The sequence below is a fragment of the Thalassophryne amazonica genome, chromosome 21 (assembly GCF_902500255.1).
Source record: "Thalassophryne amazonica chromosome 21, fThaAma1.1, whole genome shotgun sequence".
Classification (NCBI taxonomy): Eukaryota; Metazoa; Chordata; class Actinopteri; order Batrachoidiformes; family Batrachoididae; genus Thalassophryne; species Thalassophryne amazonica.
In genome coordinates, this window is record NC_047123.1 from 36,348,547 (window position 1) to 36,375,593 (window position 27,047).

The 27,047-nt window shown below is 38.7% G+C and overlaps 3 protein-coding genes across 4 annotated transcripts in view; 1 reads left to right on the plus strand and 2 right to left on the minus strand.

Moving 5' to 3' along the window:
• The first annotated feature begins 213 nt into the window (after positions 1 to 213).
• ccdc167 (coiled-coil domain containing 167) lies at positions 214 to 3,270 on the plus strand. Its single transcript, XM_034162131.1, has 4 exons — positions 214 to 326; positions 411 to 505; positions 1,141 to 1,193; positions 2,668 to 3,270. Exons 1-4 carry the CDS (start codon positions 276 to 278, stop codon positions 2,784 to 2,786), a joined length of 318 nt encoding a protein of 105 aa, XP_034018022.1. The 5' UTR covers positions 214 to 275; the 3' UTR covers positions 2,787 to 3,270.
• An 8,856-nt stretch (positions 3,271 to 12,126) lies between these two features.
• Positions 12,127 to 14,535, minus strand: LOC117502730 (G-protein coupled receptor 6). Its single transcript, XM_034161830.1, has 2 exons — positions 14,160 to 14,535; positions 12,127 to 13,161 (listed from the first exon to the last, which is right to left on the minus strand). The coding sequence occupies exon 2, from the start codon at positions 13,134 to 13,136 to the stop codon at positions 12,135 to 12,137; it is 1,002 nt and encodes a 333-aa protein (XP_034017721.1). The 5' UTR covers positions 13,137 to 13,161; positions 14,160 to 14,535; the 3' UTR covers positions 12,127 to 12,134.
• Positions 14,536 to 19,674: 5,139 nt separating this feature from the next.
• fig4a (FIG4 phosphoinositide 5-phosphatase a) overlaps positions 19,675 to 27,047 on the minus strand; it is a 45,457-nt gene continuing 38,084 nt past the window's right edge. For both annotated transcript variants that reach the window (XM_034161828.1, XM_034161829.1), the window contains exons 22-24: positions 24,193 to 24,275; positions 23,039 to 23,113; positions 19,675 to 19,988 (exon numbers count right to left, since the gene is read on the minus strand). In XM_034161828.1, the coding sequence (XP_034017719.1) occupies positions 19,811 to 19,988; positions 23,039 to 23,113; positions 24,193 to 24,275 (336 nt within the window). In that variant the 3' untranslated portion in view covers positions 19,675 to 19,810. The remainder of the gene's footprint in view (positions 19,989 to 23,038; positions 23,114 to 24,192; positions 24,276 to 27,047) is intronic.

Sequence of the window (27,047 nt, forward strand, 5' to 3'; positions counted from 1 at the left end):
AAAGCCCTGCGGTGCACATTATATGCATGGTGATGTTTTCACCAGTTTCTATCAAGGAGACTTAATTAATACAATTAATATCATAATTAGTATTTACAAATCATTATTTTCCACTTTGTCTTTGAGGGTATTTATTTTCTTCATATCATTCGATAGGTGGCGGTATTGAGTAAAATGTTGGTTCGATGATTGTGACTAAAATCAAGGAAGAAGAAGAAGAGTGAGCAGCTTCCGTACAGTCACTTTTTTTAAATTTATTTTTATTTTTTACTAAAATGGCCAAATTCAAAGACAAAAAACGAGACAAAATAAGTGTCGCAAGTGAAGTAAGGCGTTTAAGATGTTGCTTTGTCTTTGGGAGACATTTCAAAGAGTTCACGATGACATTTTCTTGCCTTTTAATATTTTAGATCGATCGTGTGGAAGAGCAGCGCGCGCACTGTCAGGAAAATCTAGAGTGGGCGGAGTTTAGGAGCAGACGAGAGAAACACTCTGAGAAGAAAAGGTGAAACCGGATCCACTCCGGATTAACTAACCAGATCCACTGTTTAACTAACGCCACGTGTTTCTGTAATTAGTTGGTGTTTCTCAGCACCTGACTGACCGAATCTGTTTTAAGATATTTATCAGTGTAAACAGCAGATGTGCACCAGCAACACAAACTATTCAGAACACTGGTCATGTTCCTTAGATGAGTGATGATTTGAAAGAGTTAAGATCTTATTATCATCTATAGTTACGGTCAGTCAAAATCAGTTCCCAGTGGGTTCGTTAAAAAAAAACAGGTAATTTTGTGTCTGTCTCACACTTTGTCCTGACCAGTTAATTTTGCATTTTTTAACAGTAATCCTGGTTTTGAACTGCAGATGTGCATGCCATACTTTTACAAATACTATGTGCACATCACTGAAACAATATTGTGTGTCTGCAATGAAATCATTTCTTATTAACAGCACTGCGGCGTGCAGCGTTCTGGTAATGCACCTGAGGCCGCTTCAAATCTACCTGTGTGCCTCTGGGACATATTTGTTGCAATAAACATTCAGCCTGTATGTCGTTGGCTACTGAAGGACCTTATTTTGTAGGATAAAAAGAGAAAACTGTTCTCATGATGACATTCTAATCTTTTCTACTTTGCAGGCAGCAGCTGGCCGATGAATTGTCCATCATAACTGACAGACTGCAGAAGTTAGGTGAGCCCTTAAATGTTCATTAATTAATAAATCATTAATTATTTTTAAAAGGTTCTGATGGTTAGAAACCTGCTGCAGATGAAGAACTTCTACTTGAGGGCTCGTTATGGCTTGGTGCTCTTCCCAGGATGAGATGTGAATCCAGATGATCTGGATTGTAGTCAGTTTTTTTTTTCTCTCCCAGCAATGTGTTGATGAGTCAAAAATAAAAAATGATGGGTGACGCCTTACTAAGGTTAAGGTTGGCTTCCGATAAGAAATAACCCAGTCATTGTTTTCCCTCTGGAAGCAAAATTCTTTCACACAGTCAAAGTATGAAATCACTCACATTTTACAGAATGCAGAAGCAGCAATTAATTTTGAACAGTACAATCATTCAACTGTACATTATTGATCAGCATATTTCAAACATAAATGTACAAACCATTTGATTGTAAACAGAGGCAACAACAACATTATTTGCAGTCCACATCTTGACCTCATGACCTTTGAACATATCATGAAACATCATGTCAGGCATTAGTCATGACTTTATTAAAAATGGTCAATGTCTGACATGATTTAAACCAACACGTTACACCCTGTACTTAAACATATGTTATTTATGAAAACCTTAAACCAAAACACATTACTGATTTGAGAGTCAACAAACCTGTCAGCAGTTCCACATGTTCAATACAATTTATCATAAGCACATATTTCAATCATTAATCAAACCGTATAATATTGTATCATTTCAAAACAATCATAAATCAACCGAACACCCATCAAAGCATATGCCATAGGTAGCATATGCCATAGGTATACACATTTTAATTCATTTAACATCATGATAAAACCCTTAAACACATTATAGCACAAGTATACACTCTATTCAACTTCTTTCATTCAATACAATACCTACTGTAGTTCATGTAAACTGGCATGGTGTACATACTTCTAAACATTTGTTACTTTTTGAAAATAATGAACACAAAACCTTTTATTCAGTTTGGTAACTTTTAGCATTGTTAGCATGCAAAGCTAATTATGAGTAAAATAGCATATATTGTCATTTATACTTTACAATGTCAACTAAGATATACTGAATGATTCTGAATCTTCACCTGATGGGTGAAAAACAGTTTTTCCACAAATGTCATTTAGAGCTGAAATAATTAATTAACATAAAACAACAATTAACTGTGATCCGACTGTTGATGTCAACTGTCAGAATGAAATGTTTTATTTGAAGAGAAGCTGGTTTATAAAACCAGATACCACCATTACTGAGCTGGTTGTAAAACAGAATTTAAACTAAAACTGTGAAACTGGTTCCCAGTGTTAAAAACTATGAATGTCTGGAGTTTGGGCTGTTTAAAAAATAATTCCTTTGATTTCAGACAAAATATAGTGGCACTTTTCACAATTAACTACTTCTGAATGAATGAAGAAAATGATTTTTATTATCGCTTCTAATGTTTTTGTCTTGTAGACAAGGAGCTGCAGAGTTTACGAGGAGAAAACCGCCGGAACATGCTGCTGTCGCTCGCTCTGCTCGCTGTCAGTGTTGTCTTCTACTACCTGATTTTTGAAAATCATGAATCCTCGTGAGTTCATCGTGAGTCTTATGTGGAACTGTTGCTGTGAAAACAGCAACACGCTGACAACAGATATGAGGACACGACGTGGAGAATCAAAGTCATTCCAATGACGGAAAGTTGTCATTTTTACCACAGTTCTATTTGATTTCTCTACATTTTGATGAATCAAAATAAGATAAGGATTATTAATTTGTAATACCGCTGAATACAATGTGACTAGTCACAATTCCATCAGATGTCTTTATGACATCACAGATGCTTTAATTTCCTGAATGATAATTCCACATCAAGTCACAACTTCCTTCTGCATCTCCATTTATTTCTTATAGATGCCTTAACCGGACATGCAGCTTGGAAAAACTAAAAATGTAAGCTTTCTCTAATGTATTTCTGTAAAGTCACTACTCTTTTTTTTCCCACATTTTGACAGTTTGGTTTTGATGCTTTAGAGATAAAAAAAAAAAAAAAACAACAAAAAAACACCTGTTTTTAAATTATGAGGAATTCAACATATGCCAAATTGGAAAGCTATTGGGATAAAAAGTTTCAGTTATTTTAATGGAGACATCTGAAATTCAAATAAGCATGTTCAGGAAATGGATGGTTGGATGTTTGAAATTCATATTTCACACATAAGAGAATCATCTCACATTTGTCAGAGTGTAATTATAGACTACTTAATCTCACATTTTAATTTGTCAAACAATTTGGACCCAATGTGACTTTTGCCTAATATTAACGGGACCCAGAACGTGTAGATGTAATACCTGAGTGCTGCCGCCTGATGGAGCCAATGTCATTTTCTTGTTGCTATTTTGGGATTTGTTGCCTGATTTATTTCATTTCACAATGAAGATTTTTTGAAATAGTTTACAACACAGTGTTTGCAGTGATGTACAACTAATTATTTGTGGTTCACGGAGGTAAAAAGGTGGAACTGTCTGTATCTTAATTTTTAGGTGAGTATAAAAAACGCTGCTGTGTGTTGTCATTTAAGATTCTTTGCTTTAATGCACAGCTTGTTGTTGGAGGTGAGGATGGTCATTGTAGATACATTTTTACATTGGTCAATCTTGCCATTGCTTATCAAATACTTGTAAACAATTGCATTATGTAACTGAATGAAACTATATTAAAATATTCATCTTCATTTTCTGGTTAACGGTGCTTAATGTAAACATTAAAACTATGCTCTTGCTGACAACTTTTAAACATTTTTGTACTTTTTTAAATCCTGGAGCTGATGTATCATTTATAATAAAAACTGTTTTCGGATTTATTTTGATCAAACATTTGATCTCTGATGCTATACTGAAAAACTGAGATATTATAATATACTTTAAAATGCACAGAGTAGTTATTGAATACACATACTGAAGAGAAATATTGTATGAGTCTAATAGTTATTTCAATTCTTTTAATATTTAAAAAGTAGAAAAAATTTGTCTAAAATTCTAACTAAAACCCATATATACTGAATTTTAAAAATACAGAAAAGAAGCAGATACTCAGTGACAACTTCTAATCAAAGTTTGGCAAATCGTTTACTGGAGCTCTTGGTTAAACTTGTACATTAATGGTAAATGTCCACAAGGTGGAAATATTGCTCCATTTCAAGAACCTTGAGTAAAGACTGCTGTGAGACACTGCAAACCTGCACTTTATATTAAGGATAAGTAAGTAATCATCAAAGTGATTGATTGTTTAACTGTTGAAGAATCAATGATTTCTGTTCTACAGGCAATAACCAGCAGTTTCAGGGGTTCAGTTAACTTGTATTAGCTGCAGGGGTGGGCAATCGTGCAATAAAGGGCCGAGACACTGCAGGTTTTCTGTGCAACCAATCACCTCAGCAGGTGATTTCATTAATGATCATGTGTCTCAGCAGGTGAATTCATTGACAACCAGGTGTTTATGTTCAGAGCAGAAGCTCATCACCAACCCACCTGCTGAGGTGATTGGTTGCACGGAAAACCTGCAGTGTCTCGGCCCTCGATGCCCACCCCTGTGTTAGAGGAAAATGGAGTTAAAAACAGCAGATACTAAGCATTTACAGCAGTTATTAATCCAGATCTAGCTCCACCGAGTATGTCGTCCAAATCTTACCACTTGTATTTTAAAAATAACCCTGGTCAACGGATCCTTGGAAAATAAAGACAATACAAAATCGATACTATGTCAGAGAGCCCAATCTTGAACAGGGTGAAGGCAAAGTATAATCTACAGCCTCCTACACACTAGGTTTCAGATGTGACCTTTTGCATCAAGGTCACAGTCTTTGTCAAGCTATCATGTCCAGAGACACACACATGTGCACAGAGCAATTTCTAGACCTCCTTTACTTTCTGTCACGCAGGTAATAAGATATGCAACCCAGCACAGCTGGACAGTTCTGGGAAAGCAAATTGGGAACAAAATCACAAGTGCTGGATTTATTTTAGTCATAAATCAGAACTCTTTTGTAACATCATGTCACAACCTGATCTCCTGGGTCTCTTACTTTATGTCACAGTGTGTGAACTGACCTCACTGACTTGGTCTTGTCTGAGCACTGCAAATACCAAACATCACTTTAAATTCTGTTGGTTCTGATATCGATGTGACCTGCTGAAGGTGGAGGTTCACCACTGAGGTTTTTACATTGTTATGCAAGGATTTCAGGTTCAACCTTCTGTGGAATGCCGCAATTGTTCACAAACATCTTATTTTGACTATCTTGCAGCAAATGGAAACTTAGTAAATTAAATCTGGATTTTTACACCTGCATCAAAGCACAGCAAAAACATCAGAATTTAATGGCCATGTGCAAGAAATAAGTCATGCTTTTCTGAGCCCACCTCATCTGTCCGTTAGTCATCACAGCACGAGTGCTACTGACAAATTGCTCGATTCTCCTGCCGAGGAGCTCAGGTGTAATTTGAGGCACTTGCATGAGTCAGGGTTCATTTGTGATCGAAATGTTTCTTACAGAGTCAAGCTGTCAGATTTTGAAGGTTAAGCTCGTCTCTGCTGGCCATGTTTGAGCTGGCGTGATGACAGACTGGACAAAGTGAGATGATGATGATGATGATGATAAAGGTGAAGCGTCCACCTGAACGACGCAAACTCACAACAGCTTCATCGGTTTCTCATCCTCCTGATTAAATTTCAGGTCACACTGACCTCATTCACTCAAACCTGATTTGGTGCAATAAATATGAATAAATCCTCTTCGTAATCATCACCAAAGTGCTGCATATTTATATCACACGGATGTTTTGGTCAAAATGACCCAGCTGTGGAAATGAGGATAAATTAGATTAAACTAAAAGCAAACTTGGATTTATGACTAGTTATTGTGTTTTTCAGTCACTAAGAGTCGAACATAGATTTCAAACAGACACTTCTGCTTAATATTTAGACTGTTATAGTCATTTTTATTTTTAATTGTGTGTGCATCATTCTTAATGCTGGCATTTTTGATGTAATTAGCCTGATTTCCACAGTGCCACCTTGTGTTTGAAGAAAATATGACTTGTTGCAGTCCAAATCTACTGTACTTTTCTGTTCACATGCAGAGCAAAGAATCAGGTGGCACACACCCATCCACAAACTGAGAGTTGTGTGAAGATCATCTGACCTTAAAAATTGGCGTTCACGTGTCCACTGTCACCACGTCACCACTGCTTTTCCTGAGAAGTCCACTGTCACACACAAACAGAGTAATGTTTGAACAGGTCCCAGGCAGTGGGGTGGACATGATGAATGAAGCTTTTATTAGAGAACACATTTCATGGAGCGGGTGTGGATGCAACAGACATTAAAATCACATATTTTAACTAATCAATCAAAATGTGAAAAAGTTATGTTTTATATTGTGTTATCAATATGGGCCCAATCCTACATTTGTGTAGTATTTTTGAAAGGTTAAACTATTCCCTGTGCTGGTATCAGAAAATATAAATTGATGAGTGAGCTCTGCATAGACAGTAACTCAAAAACAATAAATGCTCTCATCTTGTACATCTCCAGATTAGTAAGTCCCTTCAGCTGCTCTCTTCTTTTTCACTCAGGGTCTCTACAGTAGATCCGATGTGGATTTGCATGTTGAATTGGCACAAGTTTTACGCCAGATGCCCTTCCTGACGAAACTCCATATTACACGGAGAAACTGGCAGGAGTGGGGTTTGAACCCCTGCCGGTACATCTCCAGATTAAAGAGGCATATAACAAGCCCAAACTGATTCAAATCTGGTGAACTTTGATGCACCAGAACAATAGCAAAAAAAAAAAAAAAACAGCTTTATTGAATTTCCTACAGACACACCTGCCACCTGCTGGAGCGAGCAAGCAACTTAAGGTCACAAACGTGGGGAGAAACATGACTCACTACATCACCAAAGCCTCAAGGAAATCCACAACAGACAGAAAAAGTAAAGCTGGAATTACATGATGGATAGAATGCATGAAGATGAAAATGTAACTTTTCGCAGGTACTCCAAATTAAATGGCACACTCGAAACACTGTTCCAAAACACCCGTGGAAACACCTGTTTCGAACACTGTCCGAAAAGGAACGTATTATGTGCTGTGGTGCTGCCACCTGCTGGAGAATTTGGGAATGTGCCTCCACATGAAATTATGAATTTAATGTTTAAAGGCTAAGGGCAGTGCAGTCTGTAGCACCTGTGTTACTTCTTTAATCACTGTTTGGGTAGCAGCCTGACATTACTTGAAGAACACAGACTTAAAAATACATTATATGTTTGAAAACAAGCTTAATGGGTTCCTTCCTTCTTTTTTTTTTTAAGCCAGCCAACATATACATTCTAATTAGCTAAGCTAGCTAGCCTTGTTAAGTCGGGTGTTTTTTTTCCCTTAAATTCATGTAAACTCATGAAAATTAGTTTTTCAACAACTGTAAACCTGTGAGAAAGTTATCTGCTTTTGAGAAACTGGTAGCAACTGCCACATAATTTCATTTTTAAAGCATTCTGCTAATAAACCACAATATAAACTGTTATTTATAAAATAAAATAAAAATTCGTTTTCAAAAGTTATAACACAATACAGTATAGTACAAATATACTTACTTCACATGAAGGTTAACTGATCTGGTAACAACTGCTAGCTAAGCTAGCTAGTCTTGTCGAGTCATGATAGCAGCTCAAAAGTTTAAATACATATTCAGTTTAGTTTTTGAACTGCTGTAAAGTCAGGAAAAAATTTTTTCTTAGAACGGTTGTAAACTCGTGAAAAAAAAAATGTTTTAAGTTGGCTGCTACCTGGTGGTGGCTGTTAGCCTCTATGTTGTTAGCACAAATCTAATCTAATTTAAATTTTTAATTTAATTAAACATCTAATTTCATTTGATACAATTCAACCAAAATAAATATATAAAGTTCTAAAAATATATTTTCAGTAGCTATAAGGCAATCCTAGGGTAGTAAAATGCACTTACTTCACATAAATCTTAATTTCTTTCCACCAGGGTAACAACTGCTAGCTAAGCTAGCTTGTTTTGCCTCTCAAGCTCTTTATAACTTTGCCCCTCACTGGCTTTATTTCAATAAACACTGGAATTACTCAATATTTTATGCAATATTTTCATTAAAACTTTTGAATTAAATCCTCAATTTTATGCTACAAGTATATATTGATCATTTCAAGGGTGATTCTTTAACTACGGGCACTATTGGCCTTGTAAATGTAATTTCCACCACACCGTTGCCTTACAATATAAAGTGCCTTGGGGCAACTGTTTGTTGTGATTTGCCGCTATATACATGTGCTCTGATGTCACTGTTTATCTCCATAGAAACTACCCAAACAATCTTTCATACAAACTGTTTAAAGGGACATTACAGTGTTGTGGTGGAAATTACAGCAATAGTGTGGGACAACTACATTTTGTTTAAATAAATCACAACAGTTGTATGATATTGAATACCCCATTTATGTTTTGATTATTTTACTGATATTTTATTCAGAAAAAATTTTAAAACATTAGAAAAAACGTTTCTTTACCATTCATTTTTATCATTGAAGATCAAAAGTCTGGGTGTGGGACAAGCATAAAACGGCAATATTTGCATATAATGATGCTGAAAAAAGGTGAAAAAGTCATCATAGACTACTAGAAGAAATTTCTTAACACACTTTCATTGTAAAGATAACTATAAAAGTGTGAAATTTCCCTTTTTTTCTGTTTTTCATACAATATGATCAAAGGACATAAGTGCCCGTAGTCTAAGAATCACCCTCAAACCCATTGTGGTGGTTTGAAAAAGCAGTTTAAGAAAAAAAAAAAATTGTGACCCTGTCCGAATACTTACATGGGCCCATTTCTTTGAAACATTTCAATAAGTTCACATGAATACAAAATGATGACCCAAGAGACTAAAACCTGTAATTTATCTAAGTAATCAATAACATAAAAACCTTGCCTGTGGCGCTAAGGCCAAACTGAGTATTATTGATGTCACCATGGAGAACATTTTCTCCATCACTGAAATTAATGTTATTAATAAGGAATCATTCTGCTGTGTACTTTGGTAATTGCCTGTCGAGTGCTGCTCAACTCTGATCAAACATTACATAATTCAGACGCTGCTATTTAGTCTAATGGACAGGATATCAAACCAGCTCCAGTGTTGTTAATATTAACTGAAACGAAGAGACAGCATGGACGAACAATCAGTCCAAGTAAACCACAACCCAAACTTTTTAAGTGTGTGTGTATTAAATGTGTGCTGATGGTTAGAACCCGGTCAGACCTGCACCGGTTGAGATTGTTGCCCGTTTTGGCAATTGACCAAAAGCAGCATCTGCTCTGCTGCAGCAAAATGAAAAACAAGGTGAACAAACAGTTGGTGCACTTACAGTGGCCTCGGCCCCAGCGTGCGCTCCATTAGTGACCCTCAGGGGCCCTCACCTTTCCCCCAGCACACTTCAGACAGGCCCTGTCACATACACGAGCAGCGACCTCAGGATGGAGCTGGCACTTAAACACAGATCTGGACAAATGTATGTTGGGTCTTTTTTTCATGGTTGTGGGGGGTACAAACCAATTTTCTTAGAGCTTAAGGTTGGTTCTACAGAGAATAAATGCCTGTCAATTGGGCAGTCACTGCAGAAAGTGACAGGGCTAGAAAATGTTTTTGAAACTTAATTATGAGTGCTGTGTGCTAATAGAATGAATCTTCATTATGAAGCATTTAGGGGTAACTGGGATTACATCTCTAAGTTTTGTGATGAATCCAGACAAGAGAGGAACCACTCACTCACTCATCATCAACCGCTTACTCCAATTAAGGGTCACGGGGGGCTGGAGCCTATGGAACTGCAATATGATAGTTTTTTTCAACAAATGTTGGAATTATTGAGGCAGATTGACAGTAAACCTCATTACCATGAGAGGCACCATAAAGATGGGGCTAGATTTTTGTCAGACTTCATTTTGTACATACTGTACATACAGCTAGCTATGCAGAGGGAACACGCAAAATCCACACAAGGACCAGATCTGAACCTGGGCTTCAAATCTGATCTTCTCACCGTGAGCCAACAGTGATCACCATGAAGCTTTGGTGTTCCTGAACAGTTATAAAGTTGTTTAAATCCACATTAATCGTTTAAACCAGATTAACTCAGATATATGATGTTTCAAACCTGTAAACCAACAGAAAATTGAGTGTTCGAGCTTGGCTGAAGAATGCACTTCCCCGAGTCCTGCATCAGTTGTGTTAAAGCTTTTTCATTAGTTATGAAACAGTGATATAAACTCACCCAGTAATAAAAAATGTGAGCACATCTGACCGCCCAGCTCACATTGTCACACTGAACAAACAGGATTCACACGTGTGTGGCTGAAAACTGGAGCTATTTTCCAGGACAGAGAACGTTCTGTGTGCCATTAGTCTATTCAAACAGACCCACCTGCACTCCGGAGGAAACCAAAACCAGGTACAAGCATGAAAGGAGACAGAAAAAAATCAAGTCACCTGTAATATCACAAACGTGCAGCAGCAAAGACACGTGAGGGTTTTCTGATGCATTTGATACTTTTATTCTTTTTTATAGAAAAAACACAAAGACAAAAAATGTCACTCAGTACTCACAGATATTCAAACAGTACAGATTAAGAATACTGCTTTGGCATCTCAAAATACACTGAATAAAGTGCAAAATTTCCAACTGTCTAATTACATTCACAGCAGACTGTATCTCATTTTCACAGAATTTCTTGTTCACAGCATAAAAAATAAATAAATAAATAAATAAATCGCATTTGAAAACTGTGTTCTGACACATTAAAGTGCAAACACAGAGTGAATAAGATATACTGAATAGTCCAAGTGTCACATTCCTCCTGTAAGAAGCACACTTCCAAAATTTTGTGTCCTAGCACCCAGACATAATTGTATTTGTGGCATAATTTCTTTCACACGTCAAAAACACATGGAACTGAACACATGCTGGTGCGTTTAGTGCATTTGATTATGTCTCCAGCTGCTCATCGTCGAACACTGCAAATGCAAATCTTATTTATTTATTTATTTATTTTGCAAAATCATTCACTGGGTATTTGTCTGATGCTACCCAACAACAAAAAAAAGTTAGCTGGACACATTGTGCTAGTTGCTTTCTAAGCTACCTAGCTACAACTTGGAAAAATTTTTGGAATGTCTGGTTTTTCCCACCCATAAACATCCTCATTAAAGTTTACTTCACTTTAAAGGGGTTAAATGATGCCTTAGCACAAAATATACAATCATTTTTTTATTAAGAAAATTTTGGGCACAGTTTGAACAAATAGAAAAACGTTATTGTCTTCCTTTCCATGCAACATGGTGCTCGGTGCATTATGCACAGTGCAACGTCTACATTTATACAGATTTCAAGCAACTTTTTTTTTGTCAAATCTACTTGTACCAACCAAGAAGGTGTTGATCTTGCTTATGTTGCACATGGGCAACGGTACCTGTCGCGCCGACAGTGACCTTTACTACAGAGCTGGTATGAGATCTTTTGTAGTTACATGGGTCAAAGTTAACTGTACTAGTCACTCTTGTCGGACTGCAAACTCTTGATCTGCTTCTAAATCAGTTTATTCTCTGGCAATTTCATGAAATGCATTCTGCAACATGGTTAGCTAGTATGACAGCCTCCTCTGACACCATTTGGTACCTCAAAAGCTGGCAATTTCTAGACAACCTGATTGAACCTTGCGCAAATTTGCGACATGAAACAGCAGCATGAATTAATCAAGCTAATGTCTCGCCTCTTTGAGCAAGTCCAAGCAAATCCACTGATATCTGGAAATGAATTTAAATTCATTCAGAAAATGTGCTGCCAAAATGCCCATGTGACCAATCTGCTAGACTTCACTCGGTGACCTGGAGCGATACACCCCGCTGGCCTGAAAGCAGCCACACAGAAGCATGTATATGGAACGCTGGATCTCTGTGTTTCGGTAGGCGTAGATAATTGGGTTGATCATGGAGTTGTACGTTGCTGGCAGCAGTGTGGCATACGTGTACACTGCTGGGTACTCCCGCTCTCCCACTAGGCAGTAGATGGCGAAGGGGAGCCAACTGGTGCCAAATGTCCCCAAGATGATGGCCAAGGTGGAGACACCTTTCTTTGTGGTGACATAATGTGATGTGGCAAAAAAGTGCTGCTGGAGGGCAATCTGGTGGGCATGGTGGCACACAATCTTGCAGATCTTGAAGTAGAGAGTGAGCATGAGAATGAAGATGGCAAAGAAGGAGGAGGCGAGGAGGGTGACATTGGTGCGGGTCAAAGGGCTCACGATGCTACAGGAGGCTGGTTGGTCCAGGCAGTTCCAGCCAAGCACCGGCAGCAAGCCAAGGAACAGAGACACGCCCCAGGTGCCCAGTAACATCAGGTGGACGTACTGCAGTGTTTTCTCTGAGAAATACGTAAGAGCATTGTAGAGGGAGAAGTAACGGTCCACAGTTATGGCTAAGAGGCTGCTGATAGACGCTGTGAATGAGGCCACCAGGAAACCTACAGTGATGAGGCTGATGGTCTCAGAGGAAATCACATACCGAAAGACAAAGTTCAGGATTAGTCCCACACCAGCCAGCAGGTCCGCTGTGGCCAGGCTCCCTATCAGCACAAACATGGGAGTCCTCAGAGTGGGTGTGTAGAAGATAATCGCAACCACGATGGCGTTTTCACAGGCGATGACGGTGCCAGACATGCAGAGCATGATGTCCCATGGGTTAATTTGGAACTGCAACGCAGCCGTGGAAAACGCCATGCTGCCGTTTTGCTCGGCAGCCTCCATCCACGAGAGGTCATCTCCACCCAGTGGAGTCACAGAGGAGTCGTTTGTCATCAGTGATTCATTCATATCGCCACAATGTCTGCTGGTTCTCCTGTGGGAGCAAAAACAAACAGGTTTAAGTGGCAACGGAACCGTTCAGTCATCTTTTTATAGAAACTTTTTTTCTCTCTTTGCAGACGACAGCTTGTTAAATGTTATGACAGCACCAGTGCCTGGCTCAAAGACACATCAACACAGACCACAAGTCATCAGGGAGTCAACCATCAACCCTTTTCTCACTCCAGTTAAGAAATTGAAAAATAATATTCACAGTAAATGACAGTAGATTTATGAAGTCACTGAGTCATGCATGACTGCACTGCATAATGAATAACTGATTAGTCTGTAAAATGTCAGAAAATGGAAACAAACTCGCAATTACATTTCCCACAAAATAAACTGACAACTGTAAGTGAAGTTTGTTTATCCAATCATCTAAACATATTCATCTTACAGTTGTACAAAATAGAGAAATCAGCACATCGTATTTAAGAAGCTGTAAATATACTAAAATCCCCCCCCCCAACCCATAGACATATTAACATAGTCGCTGTCAGTACACAGAAAATGTGAAACCTTATTTAAAGAAATATATTCATATCAATGTACAAATCCTACAAGTGACACTAACTGTCACAATTCTAAGATCCTTTGAGTGGAAAAATAAGGAAAAAGAAAGCAGCAGAAGGCATAATCAAATGGCTAAACTGACATTACAAAGCCAAAAATAATAAAATAATAAAAATATGTTATGCTTTGATATTTATTTTTGTTCCAAAATCTAAATCCTAATATATCACAGTGCTCTTTGTGTTTTAAAGTAGATTTTCTTTGCAATAATTCAGCAGCAGCAGCCACAGACACATGCGCTGTCCGTGGTGCTGAAATCACCTCGACTACAGTAGAAAACAATTCATGTCTAAATATCTGCAATTACTGCTTTTTTTACAATCATTATTGTTTTTCTTGTTACTCTTTCATTTGAAGTAATATCATGTAACACAAAGCATTGACAATAAACAACCAAATTAATAAGTTTGAAATATATACCTCAGTGATCAACCAGGCTGAGAAGATCGCTTCAAGGAACTTGAAAAATGACTGAAGCACTTTCCTCTCACTGTGGGTTTGCTCACCACGTGTGAACAGCGTCCAGCAAAGGAGCTGCGAAGCATCAGACAGGGAGCCACGTGGAAAGGAAGGAGGAGGAGCAGGAGGAGGAGGATGAACAGGAGGAGGAGAGGGGAGATGGGAGAGGCACAAAGAAATTTAGAGAGGTGATGTCACGAGAGCGAGAGAGAGAGGGAGCATTCTGTCTGCACTTGTGCTTCTTTGAAGCACAAACAAAACATCCTTTGCTCCTTATATTGCTGTCTCCTTAAAGCATGGCCGTTCGTCAGTGCAGGGTCAAGATGGAAGAACATGTGGAAAGTTGAACTCTACCCATCTGAGGAAAAAATTAACTGCAGAAAGACTTGAAATTATTTAACAAATTAATAAAAAAGGGGCATCATGCATATTTGCTGGTTTTGACACAAACTAGACATGGTGTGTTTTTTTGTCAAATGCATTGCAGCATTGGAACACTGCAGAACTGTAAAGAATGAATATGATTTGTTGGGTACAATAAACAAGACAGAAAATGTGAAATAGAAAAAGCCCCAGTATCCTATTATCTATTATTATTATTGGTTAAGTAAACATAATATTGAGTGATTAGAAAAGGGAAGCCACAGATTTTTTTTTTTTTCCACCCTCAAAGGGGAGTGGAAGAGAAAAATTTGGGATTCACAGCTTCAAACAAACTGCATGCTGTAAAAGGGCACTCAGAGGCTCTTCCTCTGCCAGACTAATCAAGGATAATCATTCCATCTGCCAACCAACAGATAGTAAAGAAGAGGCTGACATTTCCTTCCAGTCAGATCTATATGATGTCACAAAGTAAGAAATTTCAGGTAGGTGTGAGGTAGAGCCAAACAAAATTGCGTAGCCTGATAAAAAACAAAAAAAATGCATAAACGTAAGTTAGTTCTCCCTTGTCGTTGCCACAGCAGATCCCAGGTGGATCTGCATTCTGATTTGGCACAATTTCTTTTACTCCGGATGCAACTCCACATTACATGTGCAAGGGGCAGGGGTGGGATTTGAACTGGGAACCTTTCACATTGTAAACCAATGTAATTAAAGGCTTGGTCACCGTCCCTGAGCTTAATTAAAAATGAATAATTTTATAAAACCAGCTTTGTCCGTTGTGGAATGGAAACCCTTGCGCTCATGGATAGATTTGCAAACAGGAGGCAGAGTCATAAAAAAAACTTATAGGGTATTTATTTGGACCCCTGACAAAGGTTTGCACTGTAATGTGTCTTAGTTTATAAGCAATTTGCTTAAAAACTGAAATTTACATTCCACTGGTTTGTTGATGAATTACAAGTAAAAACAAAACAAAAAACCCTAAAATATACCAAATAACAATGAATTAGGGTTCTAAGAGACACAAGGAAGACTTAACACTGCTAATATGGTCACCAGTTTTGGTTACCAGGCAACAGATGTTTGGCATATTGGCAGTCTGGGAAGAGTCCTCATGAAGAGGTAAGTGGCTCCTTTATACAACCAGTGAGGATGAAATTCACTTCAAAAACATTTTTTAAAATTCATTTAAAAGTGGTCCAACCTTCACAGCTTGGCTGGAGTCCCACGGTTACTGACAAGTCCACCATGTGACCCAAAACTTTCACTCAGTAGATGCACTGAGATACACATCCATCCCCATGTGTGCTGCCATTAAGGACACAAAAACACATCCTTACATAAAGAAGCTCTCCAACCATTCAAAACAACCCTTTCTGGAAACGGGGCCTAAATGACCACAGATCCTTTCTGCACAAAGTGACAGCTGGCCTTTCATCTTCCAGAGTGCTCTCACGTGTTCACACACAAACACCGTACTGACTCACCCTTCAGTGGGCCTTCACCAGCCCAACGTGATTACTGTACCGCAGGGATAAGGTGACTGCATCTGAAAATCCTGCAAAACAGCAAACAGTTTGACAACACTCATGGATCCGGAGCTTCAGGGACAATATGCCAGTTTCAATGGAATGACAATGTGTATTTGAAAAAGTGGATGTAGCAGAGGGAAGACCACTGATGAAGGCAGAGATGGGGGAGATGAATGCGACAGCAGTATTTTCCAGGTACAGAGAAAACCTATCAATTTCATTTGCTCATAAATCTGACCTACGTCTTACCAGAGAAGCAGCTGCATTCACTTAGAGGCTCTTTATGCATCTACTGCTGCTTCCTGCTGCTGAAAATTAGAAAACTAATGCATCAAAGCACAAAAACACTCACAGAACAACCAACCATAAACACTGATAAGTGTCTCTCAGACCTACATTAGCTGGATTTCCTGTTGAGAATGTTATCATGACCTGGATTTAGAAAGACATTTGCTTAAAAATATTAATTACTTTGTGACGAATCCACCTCAAGGGGAAGCATCCCTCCATGGTCTACAATATCCATCCATCTTCTATACCTGTTTACGCAAACTGATGATCACAGGGAGGGGGCGGGGGGTTGCCGGAACCTATCCCAGCAGTCATAGGGGGTGAGGCAGTGTGCACCCTGGACAGGATGTCAGTCTGTTGCAGGACCAGATATGGACAAACAAATGTATTCACACCTACACGCACACCTACGGACAATTTAGTTTCCAATTCACTTAACCTGCCTGACTTTGGATATGGGAGGAACCTGGAACCCATGCAAACATGGGGAGCACATGCAAACTCCACACAGAAAGGCCACAGGTGGGAATCAATCCCATGTCTGTCTTGCTGTGAGGCAACAGTGCTAACCGGTAATCCACCGTGCTGCCTGCACTACAATATCTAAAATAAATAAATTAATAAAAATAATTAACTGATCATTATGAATGGTGGAGATGCCTTAGAATGGCCATAAATTTGGGGTCTCGTGGGTTCCCAGACACTCTTGATGTGCAAGTTGCTTTAATTAACAAAACCAAAACAGCAATTAAAAACCTTCATTCCCTTCCACTGGTGTGAATATTACCACATGTGCCAAGATGTTTTCACTGGCTTCTATTATTTTGTTAGTCTGTTGCCAGCAGAAATAATAATAATTAATTTTCAGGAAATTATTATGCCTGTCCTGGAATATTATGTATTGGTTTAGACTGTTATTTGGCAGGGGTGGTGGCCAAGTGGTTAATGCGCTTGGTTTCAGTTCAGAAGGTTCCGGGTTCAAATCCCACCCCTGCCACATTTCTCCATGTAATGTGGAGTTGCGTCAGGAAGGGCATCCAGTGTAAAACTTGTGCCAATTCAACATGCAGATCCACCTTGGATTTGCTGTGGTGACCCCAAGTGCAAACAAGGGAGCAGCCGAAGGGACTTACGGTTTAGACTGTTATTTAATTTACTTGTACAGCGTCAAATCAAACAACACAAGTCACCACTACTTGTCCATTTCTGTCCGTGTACTGTATTTTTAGGAGTACAAGTCCCTATATTGTTATTTTTTAACTAATTTGGGAGGTCCTGCAACTTATATTCTGGTGTGACTCACATGCAAATAAATAAATAATCACATTGATTAAAAATAAAAACTTTATTTCCATAGTATTTTCCCAGGAATTAAAGCACTGAACAGAATAAACACCAATAATAAAACTACAATACAATGCACATTAATCCTAAATCAGAGGTGATAAAAAAAAAAAAAAAAAGGGTAGTGTCTACATGCAAGAAAAAGGCGTGATTTATGTCTCTCCCACCTGCCTTCACACTTCATCCTTTATCTTGGTTCCTGTCTACACACTTGTCATTCAGCCAATCACACACCTGTTTCCAGTTTAGGTATTATAGCTCAGCAATCTGGATCAATTATATGATTGATGGACCGGCTACCTGTCCAGGAGGATTGACCCTTCTTTTCACCAAACTTGCACTCTGATAAGCTCCAGTATTCCAACAGCTTTCATACAGAATAAGTAGGTGTAGATGATAACTAAATAGATGGAAAATAGGCACCAACTTCTCTGGACAATTCCATATTTTTTTGTTTGAGTCTTTGGTCATATTAATGTTTGGTCTGTGAATTTCCAGTATATGATACAAGTAACTGCTCAGGAATTCTTGCTGGATTTTGTGTGTGTGTGTGTGTGTGTTCACACCAATAAGGCATTTCTACAAGTCGACCTCCGCCGGTGCCTGGACACCAACTACAGCTGGGAATCATCCTTCGCTGATTTAACACTGGGTGCAATGTGCCACACCTTTGTTCATCACAGAGTCTTTCTCACCTTCCAGATCTTACAAAAATCATGACCCCGTTTTAGTCACAGTTGTGAATTCTGAGACATCCTTATCCAGTCTGCTGTGGTGAAGGAAACCTCACCAGGCATGCATCAGTTTTGAGGTCTGTAACGTACAGTGAACATCTCCCAGAACTAAGCATTTTCTCCCACATAAATCCCCTGGTAGGGTCTCTCCCTCTCACATGTTCAAACACTAGGGCCCCACTCCCACCTACCTCGGGCTCACGAGGCACAGATGGAGCGACTGGTGGTGAGTATGGTAACTTCATGTGTACTTCAGAGAAATCAGGGTTCACTGTGTTTTCACAATTTCTGTCACCTGTGGCTGAGCTCAGAGTACAAAAACCATGAGTGCAAGAGAGGAAAAATAAAGTGTGACCAAACAAAAGGACTTGCAGTGCATTGTGGGTAAAAAGGTGAGAAAACAGAAATTGAAAGTAGGAGTAGTAAACAGAGAGTGCAGTAATCTGATTTATGATGAATATTTTACAAACAAACCTTACAAATCAAAGACATTAGCTGAGTGTAGAGGGGAAAATGACACTTTTGAAGACTCTGGAAACCATTTTTAGGGGAATAAAACGTTACATGTTTGTCATAGAGTGACAATAATTCACATTCAGCTCACAGAATAAAAGTTAACTTCCATACTGTTGTGAATTGTGTAACTACTTCATTTGTCAAAATAGTCTGACTTTGGGCTTCAATCATGGTATATTTCAGGAATGTGAATGTAGCCTAAAGAATAAAATGTAAGAATGTTTCTATTCAAAACATATTTAGTTCAATGTGGTGGTGCATTGTGGGGAAAATTATTTCAATTCTCGGAGAAAGAGAAAAAAATTACTGCTTTTGTAATAGATCTACTAGGCTGGAATTCAACACAGGAGGTCTCAGTCAGGCAGAATTTAATGCAGAATTGCAGATAATTTACTTCACTAATTTCACTTTTCTAAATGTAGTTAATTTAAGAAGTCACTTTAAGGACGATACATATTTTGACATTATACTAATGATTTAAGACCCAAGACAATTTACATAAAAAAAAAAAATTAGATTTAAAGAACAAAAAAATAAATAAATGAATAAAAGGAAAAGTCTTAACATAATTCAGTACAATTATAATGAGGATTATTCAGGCTCACTGTTAGTCTTCACACAGCAGAAAGGTTAACCAGTGAAACCAAAAGTAATTTAAGAATCCATGAAACATTTTTGACATGAAGCCGCCCCCTCCAATACTACGATTGATAATAATAATAATAACACTAAAACTGGAGTCTTGAAGTTGGAATGTTACTCTGTTTGTCTTTGTGTCCAGACTATCATGTTGCTTTGGAGATCTGGTGTCTCACATGTATCTGTTCTTGAGGTAGTCTCTGTATATCAGCACGTCGTCCCTGCATAGCGCCCTCACCTGGCCCTCGCCAGCCATCACATGGCACTCAAAGACATCATGGTTGTCTTGGTCAACTTGTGGAGGTGAAACAGCGTAGATGCTGTCATCTGGAAAGTATGACACCGGCTCTCTGGGAGGGAAGGAAGAAAACCAAAAAGAAAAGGCAGACTTGATTTTAATGGAAAACAAATCATGACTGAGGAGAAGAAGTTACCGCCTACAGTTATCAATGGGTAGTTTGAATAAGACGGCAAGCATTTCTACAATCTGTTTTTGTTTGCTTGCTGGGAAAACAAAAAAAAAAAAATTCACACACTTGACCAACGACTGATTGGAGCATGTTTGTGTGACAAAGACTAATGTCCGTCCACAGCATCTCGTAATGATCTTCTACATGAATATGTGAGTGAACCACAAACACAGCAGACACACTTTAGCTGTAGTTATTGTTGCACTTGATGCATTTTGGCAAATCATTTAAAACACCCTGAAGAAGGAGAGCTTCCGAGTGCCATCAGAGCTTCTTAAAGGGAGCTGTCCCTGGTGCTGAACATACATATTACTCATTTTAAGCACTTTTTTTTCTTTATTGAACACTAAAATATTACAAATGATAAATATTTCAACACAAGATGTAGAGTTCATAAATTACTTTATACACTCAGAGGGTTAGTTTGAACTCCAAATACAGAAACATCATAATGTGTTTCTGCTGCCATATACTTTCAAAACCATAAAGCTGAAAAGGAAGGACATGTTTACGTGCAATAATCAAACAAATTGGTAAAAAAAAAAAAATTAAAACCATTTAGCAGAATTGGTTGCGGCTTCTGTTTTCAGCTCACTGCAAAACTAACAACAGTGCTCCGAGAGCACAATATCCCCTGCTGGCTAATGCTGTTTTGGTACAAGTGCTTGCTACATTCTCATAATTTGTTTTGTCAACATATATCAGCGATTTGCACGTCTATCAAAAACTGGATAAATGAGCTAATTATAGTGAAGAATTTCTTCCACAAATAAAGAGAAACATTTCTTGCTAATGAATTACAGGATAGAATAATAAATATATTACTTTTCAAAGTTAACCTGTTGATTCAGACTCTGCACTAAAAAATAGAAATTAAAGGTAATTTTCCCTGATGCACCCTAAGTCAAACAATGTGATAATATGCATATTACCAACCTGTAATAAGGACTTATGTCAAGTTTCACGAAATTCCTCCTAGAAACGTGAGAAAATTTGATGTCGGATTGCAGGCACCCACTCATGAAACTGACGAAGTCTAGATTTGTTAATCACGGGCCATAATTCAGGTAAAATGAGCCCAACTCGAATGATATAATATGTCTATTACCAACCTATAACAAGGACTTGGACTTGTATAATAAGGACTTGTGTATCACAATGCATTTAGGATGTGTCTTTAGTTTAACATGTTATAAGTGGAGTTTTATGATTAGTTTGGAGCAAAAATGTTTTCTATAAACAAAGCCCAGGTCCTTAACAGGCAGAAACAACATGATGATTATAGAGCTGGGTGCTTTATAGCACAATTAGTCATCATGGAATCCAGGCTGTGAGCATGTCTCATCATCTTCAGGATGAATTATCAACCACGTGCTTGTTGGTTTAACCCGTCTGTTAGCAACAGCAGCCGAGGCCCTGTGAGAAGCTGCGAGACACAGGACTGCAGGTTTTATGTGCCTTTGCGTCAGGCGGATATAGCCGAGACAATCATACACAAGAAGATTTTAGGGTTCCTCTAAGTGCAAAACTGTGCAAGACACAAGGCAGAGATGCTTAGTTTTACACTTTATAATAAAGATGAAAGAATGCCACTCTGTTGTCCTTGTGCAAAGAATGGAGATGATTAAAAAAATCGTTGACCACTGACTCCCTGAAAGATCCACCACCACACTAAAGAGTGAATTTCAGCCAATTTACAGAATAAAGTAGAAAATTTTCAGCTTTACTCTCATCCCCATTTCTTTTTCTCAGACAAGGTTTGCATCACCTGATATCTCACAATGCAATTCACACCATTCAAAGACCAGACAACTATTTGAATACTGTGCTGCTTTCCTGCAGAGTGCATCATCATCATCAGGCTGCAGATCAGTTCTGCATCAACACAATGAAAACAGATCATTCATCCCTTCTAACCATTCTTAAAGCTTTAATGTGGTCACAAACATGAGCTGTTTGTCAGTACAAATGGGTCACAGTGCTCAACAGTAATAGAATGTTTGTGGTTGTCTCAGAATGGTGCTGCTGCTCAGCAATGCCTGCAGAGCTGACTGACCAGCAAAAGATCCCACTGAAAGAAAATACAAGCACAAAAAACCTAAAGCATAATCAGTCTGATCAGCTACAGACTGAGAAGTCCGAGTGGAACTAAAGACCGGCACGTGCAGGTTCCTGCCAGCATGTGTAACAGCTTCCACCTCCAGAAGATGAGTCATCCTTTTGTCTTTGCCCTGAACTTGTGTTTTCATAGAGACTCACAAAGAGTCACGTTTGATATGAAAAGGCTGCAGATAGTACCAAAAAACATTAGAAGTACAAAGAAAGTTGATATATAATAAATGCATTTTATCTAATCATTCATCACCACGTTAACAGCAGGTAAAAAGATTGAACTTTTTATGTATAAGGTTGCTGATGGGTTTGTACTTCACAGCAGGTCTTTTGTTCAGTATTCACTGAATATTTTATGAATACAGGTGTTATTTTGTGATTTCAGTAACTTACAGGTGGTTCAAATCAGATTATACTCTTGGCCCTTATTTGTCTTAAATTATATGAGAATGCAGAACATTTTTTCAGTGCTGCTGTAATGACGCTCATCTTTACACACCTGCCAACATGTTAGTATATAACAATTTAAATTAGCCTCTTGTTCCAACAAAACTTGCATTTCTGAGCGTGTTTGGAGTTAGAAAGAAGAGTGAGTCAGAGTGCTTATGGCTGCCATTCAACAAAGTGGATGAATTTATCCATATTAGATTTGGCTGAAAAACAATGTGAACACACACCCTGCTGGGTCACGTTGCAGAGCAGTGAGAAACATCGCTGGAGATGACTTGGTGCACACAACTTTGTTCACTTGTCCCAAAGCTCTTGGAAACACAGAGTGTTCAGATTATAAATATTTCATTTGCTTATGTTTCACTCACAAGCAGAGGATATTTGCCAGATGTATGGGTTTGGTTCTGTCCACTAGGTGCTGGCTCTCACCCAGACGTGCAAACCTGCAGAAACCCAAAAGTACAGCTTCAAAACAAAGAAAAACAGAATGCACACCTCCACCAAGTCCGAATATGATATGTACATTTACAGCAAGTCAGTTGTACGTGCACACGCCCTAATTATTAAACATCCTGCTCTAAAATTCCTGGCTCTGCTCTACCTATACCAGACCTGTTCAGTTGTCCAGTTCTGCCCCCTTATCCACATCTGGATTATACCAAACCATTTCATCAAGCTTGATGCAAATCAGTGATTTGTATTTGTATTCCAGGTGCAACACAAACTTCTCTGTACGTGTTGCTGAAACTGCTCCACTAGTTATTGAGGAAGTTTGCATGAAGATAATTACGTGCATGTTTTTTCGGCATGTGAAGTTAACAGTCTGAGGCTGTGAAGGTGCGTTTAAATTGTTATTTTTCTACAGTATTATTTGTTATAAATGCACAGTGATAAGTTAAACCCGCAGAGAGCACACAGTAGATGAGCGCTCCCTCTCGCTCTGGTTATGAATTTTAATAATTTAGCACTGATTAGCAGAGCTCTGGCTAAATCCTAACATCTGTAGTTTGAGTCACAATGCTGCTTCAAAATCATTATGTGCCACCACATTAAGAAGATATGAACATTCTCTGCTTTCTGGCTTTTTTTTTTTTTTTTTGTAAAAACTGTTGATTTTTGTGTTTGACTGATTCATCTGCAAGCTGACAAACATGTCATCATTATTAATAAATAACATTTCAGTGTGCAATCATTCAAAAGATTACAACAATCTTAAATATGATTCATGATGATTATTTAAAGATTTTTAATATCAAAAGTATTTCCAACAAATTTAGAAATACATGACACTAACTGCATACTTACATAAAATCAATAATTTACATTTTATTTTCAGTTACTGTAGAAAAAGACTTTTTTCATTGCAGTGCAGAAAAAAACCAGTTTTGTTAAAAAACAAAACATTGTTATTCAATGTTTAAAATGTGTTTAAAAAAAAGGTTTAAAATCTCAGTAAATGGTGTGTGTTAATAATCTGAAGTTGTGCATGTGTGGTGGCGTGTGACAGCCACGTGTCTGTCACCTCTCGTAAATAAGCAAGTCCTCCTCATTAACAAGCCCAGTGAGATCGAGTCCGTAAGGCTCCTTAATCTGCTGTTGAATCTCCTGAGGAGTCCAGAGACACAGAAGATAAGTATTTTTGAACAAGACAACTGCTTACAAAATGTAAAATGTTTGGCTTTCCATTATAGTAAGTCCCTTCGGCTGCTCCCTTGTTTGCACTCGGGGTCGCCACAGCAAATCCAAGGTGGATCTGCATGTTGATTTGGCACAGGTTTTACGCCGGATGCCCTTCCTGACGCAACTCCACATTACATGGAGAAATGTGGCAGGGGCGGGATTTGAACCCAGAACCTTCCGAACTGAAACCAAGTGCATTAACCACTTGGCCACCACCCCTGCTTTGGCTTTACATTATAACAACAGAAAATTAAATTAAACTGAAAAATCTTGTAAAGCCAATTCCTGCCATTAATGAGCGCTCTCGCATGTTATATATATCTCAATTCAATTTCAATTTATTTTAGGTGAAGTTGAGGCCGCGGCCCGCTCCAGTTACTAATAAAATGAATTGAAAGAGCAAAAAGCGTAAGACAAAACTGTACCAGTATGCTAGCCATATGAAAGGGAAAAGAAGTGCGTCTTAAGTCTGGACTTGAAAGTCTCCACAGAATCTGATTGTTTTATTGACGCAGGGAGACCATTCCACAGAACAGGGGCACGATAAGAGAAAACTCTATGACCTGCAGACTTCTTATTCACCTACGGGACACCAATTAGTCCTGCACCCTGAGAACGTAAAGCCCGAGCCGGTACGTAAGGGTTAATTAGGTCAGCTAGGTAGGGAGGTGCCAGTCCATGAATAATTTTATAGGTTAGTAGCAGAACCTTAAAATCTGATCTCACTGGGACAGGAAGCCAGTGAAGAGATGCCAAACTGGGTGTAATGTGGTCAAACTTTCTGCTTCGTGTCAAAAGTCTGGCTGCAGCATTCTGAACCAATTGGAGAGCCCTAATACTAGACTGCGGTAAACCAGAAAATAGAACATTGCAGTAGTCCAACCTAGAAGAGATGAATGCATGGATCAGGGTCTCAGCATCAGCCATAGACAGGATGGGACGAATCTTCGCTATATTTCGCAGGTGGAAGAAAGCAGTCCTAGTAATATTTCTAATGTGGAGACCAAAGGACAACGAAGGATCAAAAATTACCCCAAGGTTCCTCACTTTCTCAGTGTGATGTATGACACACGAGCCTAGGCTGAGTGTTAACTGGTCAAATTGATGCCGATGTCTCACTGGACCAAGAACCATCATTTCAGTCTTTTCAGAGTTTAAAAGTAGGAAGTTTCTAGACATCCAACTTCTCACTGCTGCAAGGCAATCTTCTAAGGATTTTATGTGAACGAGATTACCAGCAGTTATCGGCATGTATAACTGAGTATCATCTGCATAGCAGTGAAAGGTAATCCCAAAACGCTGCAATATGTGTCCAAGGGGTGCTATATAAAGGGAGAAAAGCAGGGGGCCTAAGACAGACCCCTGAGGAACCCCAAATTTCATGTCACTAAGGTTAGAGGTAGTGTTACTGTACAAAACACAGCGAGAACGACTGGTCAAGTATGATGTCAGCCATGCAAGGGCACTCCCAGTAATCCCAACATGATTTTCCAGCCTATCAAGTAGAATATGATGATCCACTGTATCAAATGCAGCACTGAGATCTAACAGCAACAGAACCGTAGTGGTGTCCGAATCCATTGTAAGCAGAAGATCATTCACCACTTTAGTGAGAGCCGTCTCTGTGGAATGATATTTTCTAAAAGCAGACTGCAGTGGCTCAAAGAGATTATTCTCAGTAAGATAGTCTATGAGCTGCCGTGATACCACTTTTTCCAGAATTTTAGAGCAAAATGATAGATTTGATATTGGCCGATAGTTTTTCAATACACTAGGGTCAAGATTAGGTTTCTTAAGTAATGGTTTAATCACTGCAGATTTGAAACGTTTAAGAACAGATCCAGAAGTTAAAGAAAAATTTATAATTTCCAGCACAATCAGCCCAAGAGTGGACCACAGGTCCTTAAACAGTTTTGTTGGTATAGGATCAAATAAACAGGTTGTGCTTTTTGTTGACGTTGCGAGTTTTGTCAGCATGTCTAGAGAGATACTATCAAATTCTGTAAATCTAGGTAATACCTCAGTAGTGGCGCCCCCCCTCAATAACAGGGTGTAGTGGCTGGGTTTTATATATGAGAGGGAGAGAGGGAGAGGGAGAGAGGGAGAGAGAGAGAGAGAGAGAGGAGAGAGAGAGAGAGAGAGAGAGAGACACACACACACACAGCTTTTATTATTATAGAGACAGTAAACAGCAAATCAAAGATTGACAGAGTCATGCAGCAAAGGTCATCTAGGCGGGGTTTGAATTTGGAAACACGCATTGCCCAGTATGGTGTGATTTAATGCGTTTGTTTTTTCTTGAAAGTGGTCATTGTGTCATTTATTTAAGGATGTAGACTCTACATTGTAGAGGTTCAGGTAATTGCTCCTGAACCTTTTTCTTGTATTATGTTCAATTCAATTGATTTCATTTATATTGCGCCAAATCACAACAAAACTGCCTCAAGGACGTTGGACATCAGACACATTATAGTCTTGACATCTATGAATTTGTTACAGATATTAGAGGTGTGGATGGAGGTACAGTTGTGAGTGAAGAGGGAATAAAGTAGTTGGCCAAGGACAGCGCCTTGGGGGACTGCAGTGTTGCGAGGTGTGACTGCCCAGACAAACTGGCCGGGGTGTGTTGGCTCAAAGTCCCTGTTCCACAGACAGAGAGGTTTCTGGACTTACTGTCTGCAGCTTGTTGACCAGTTT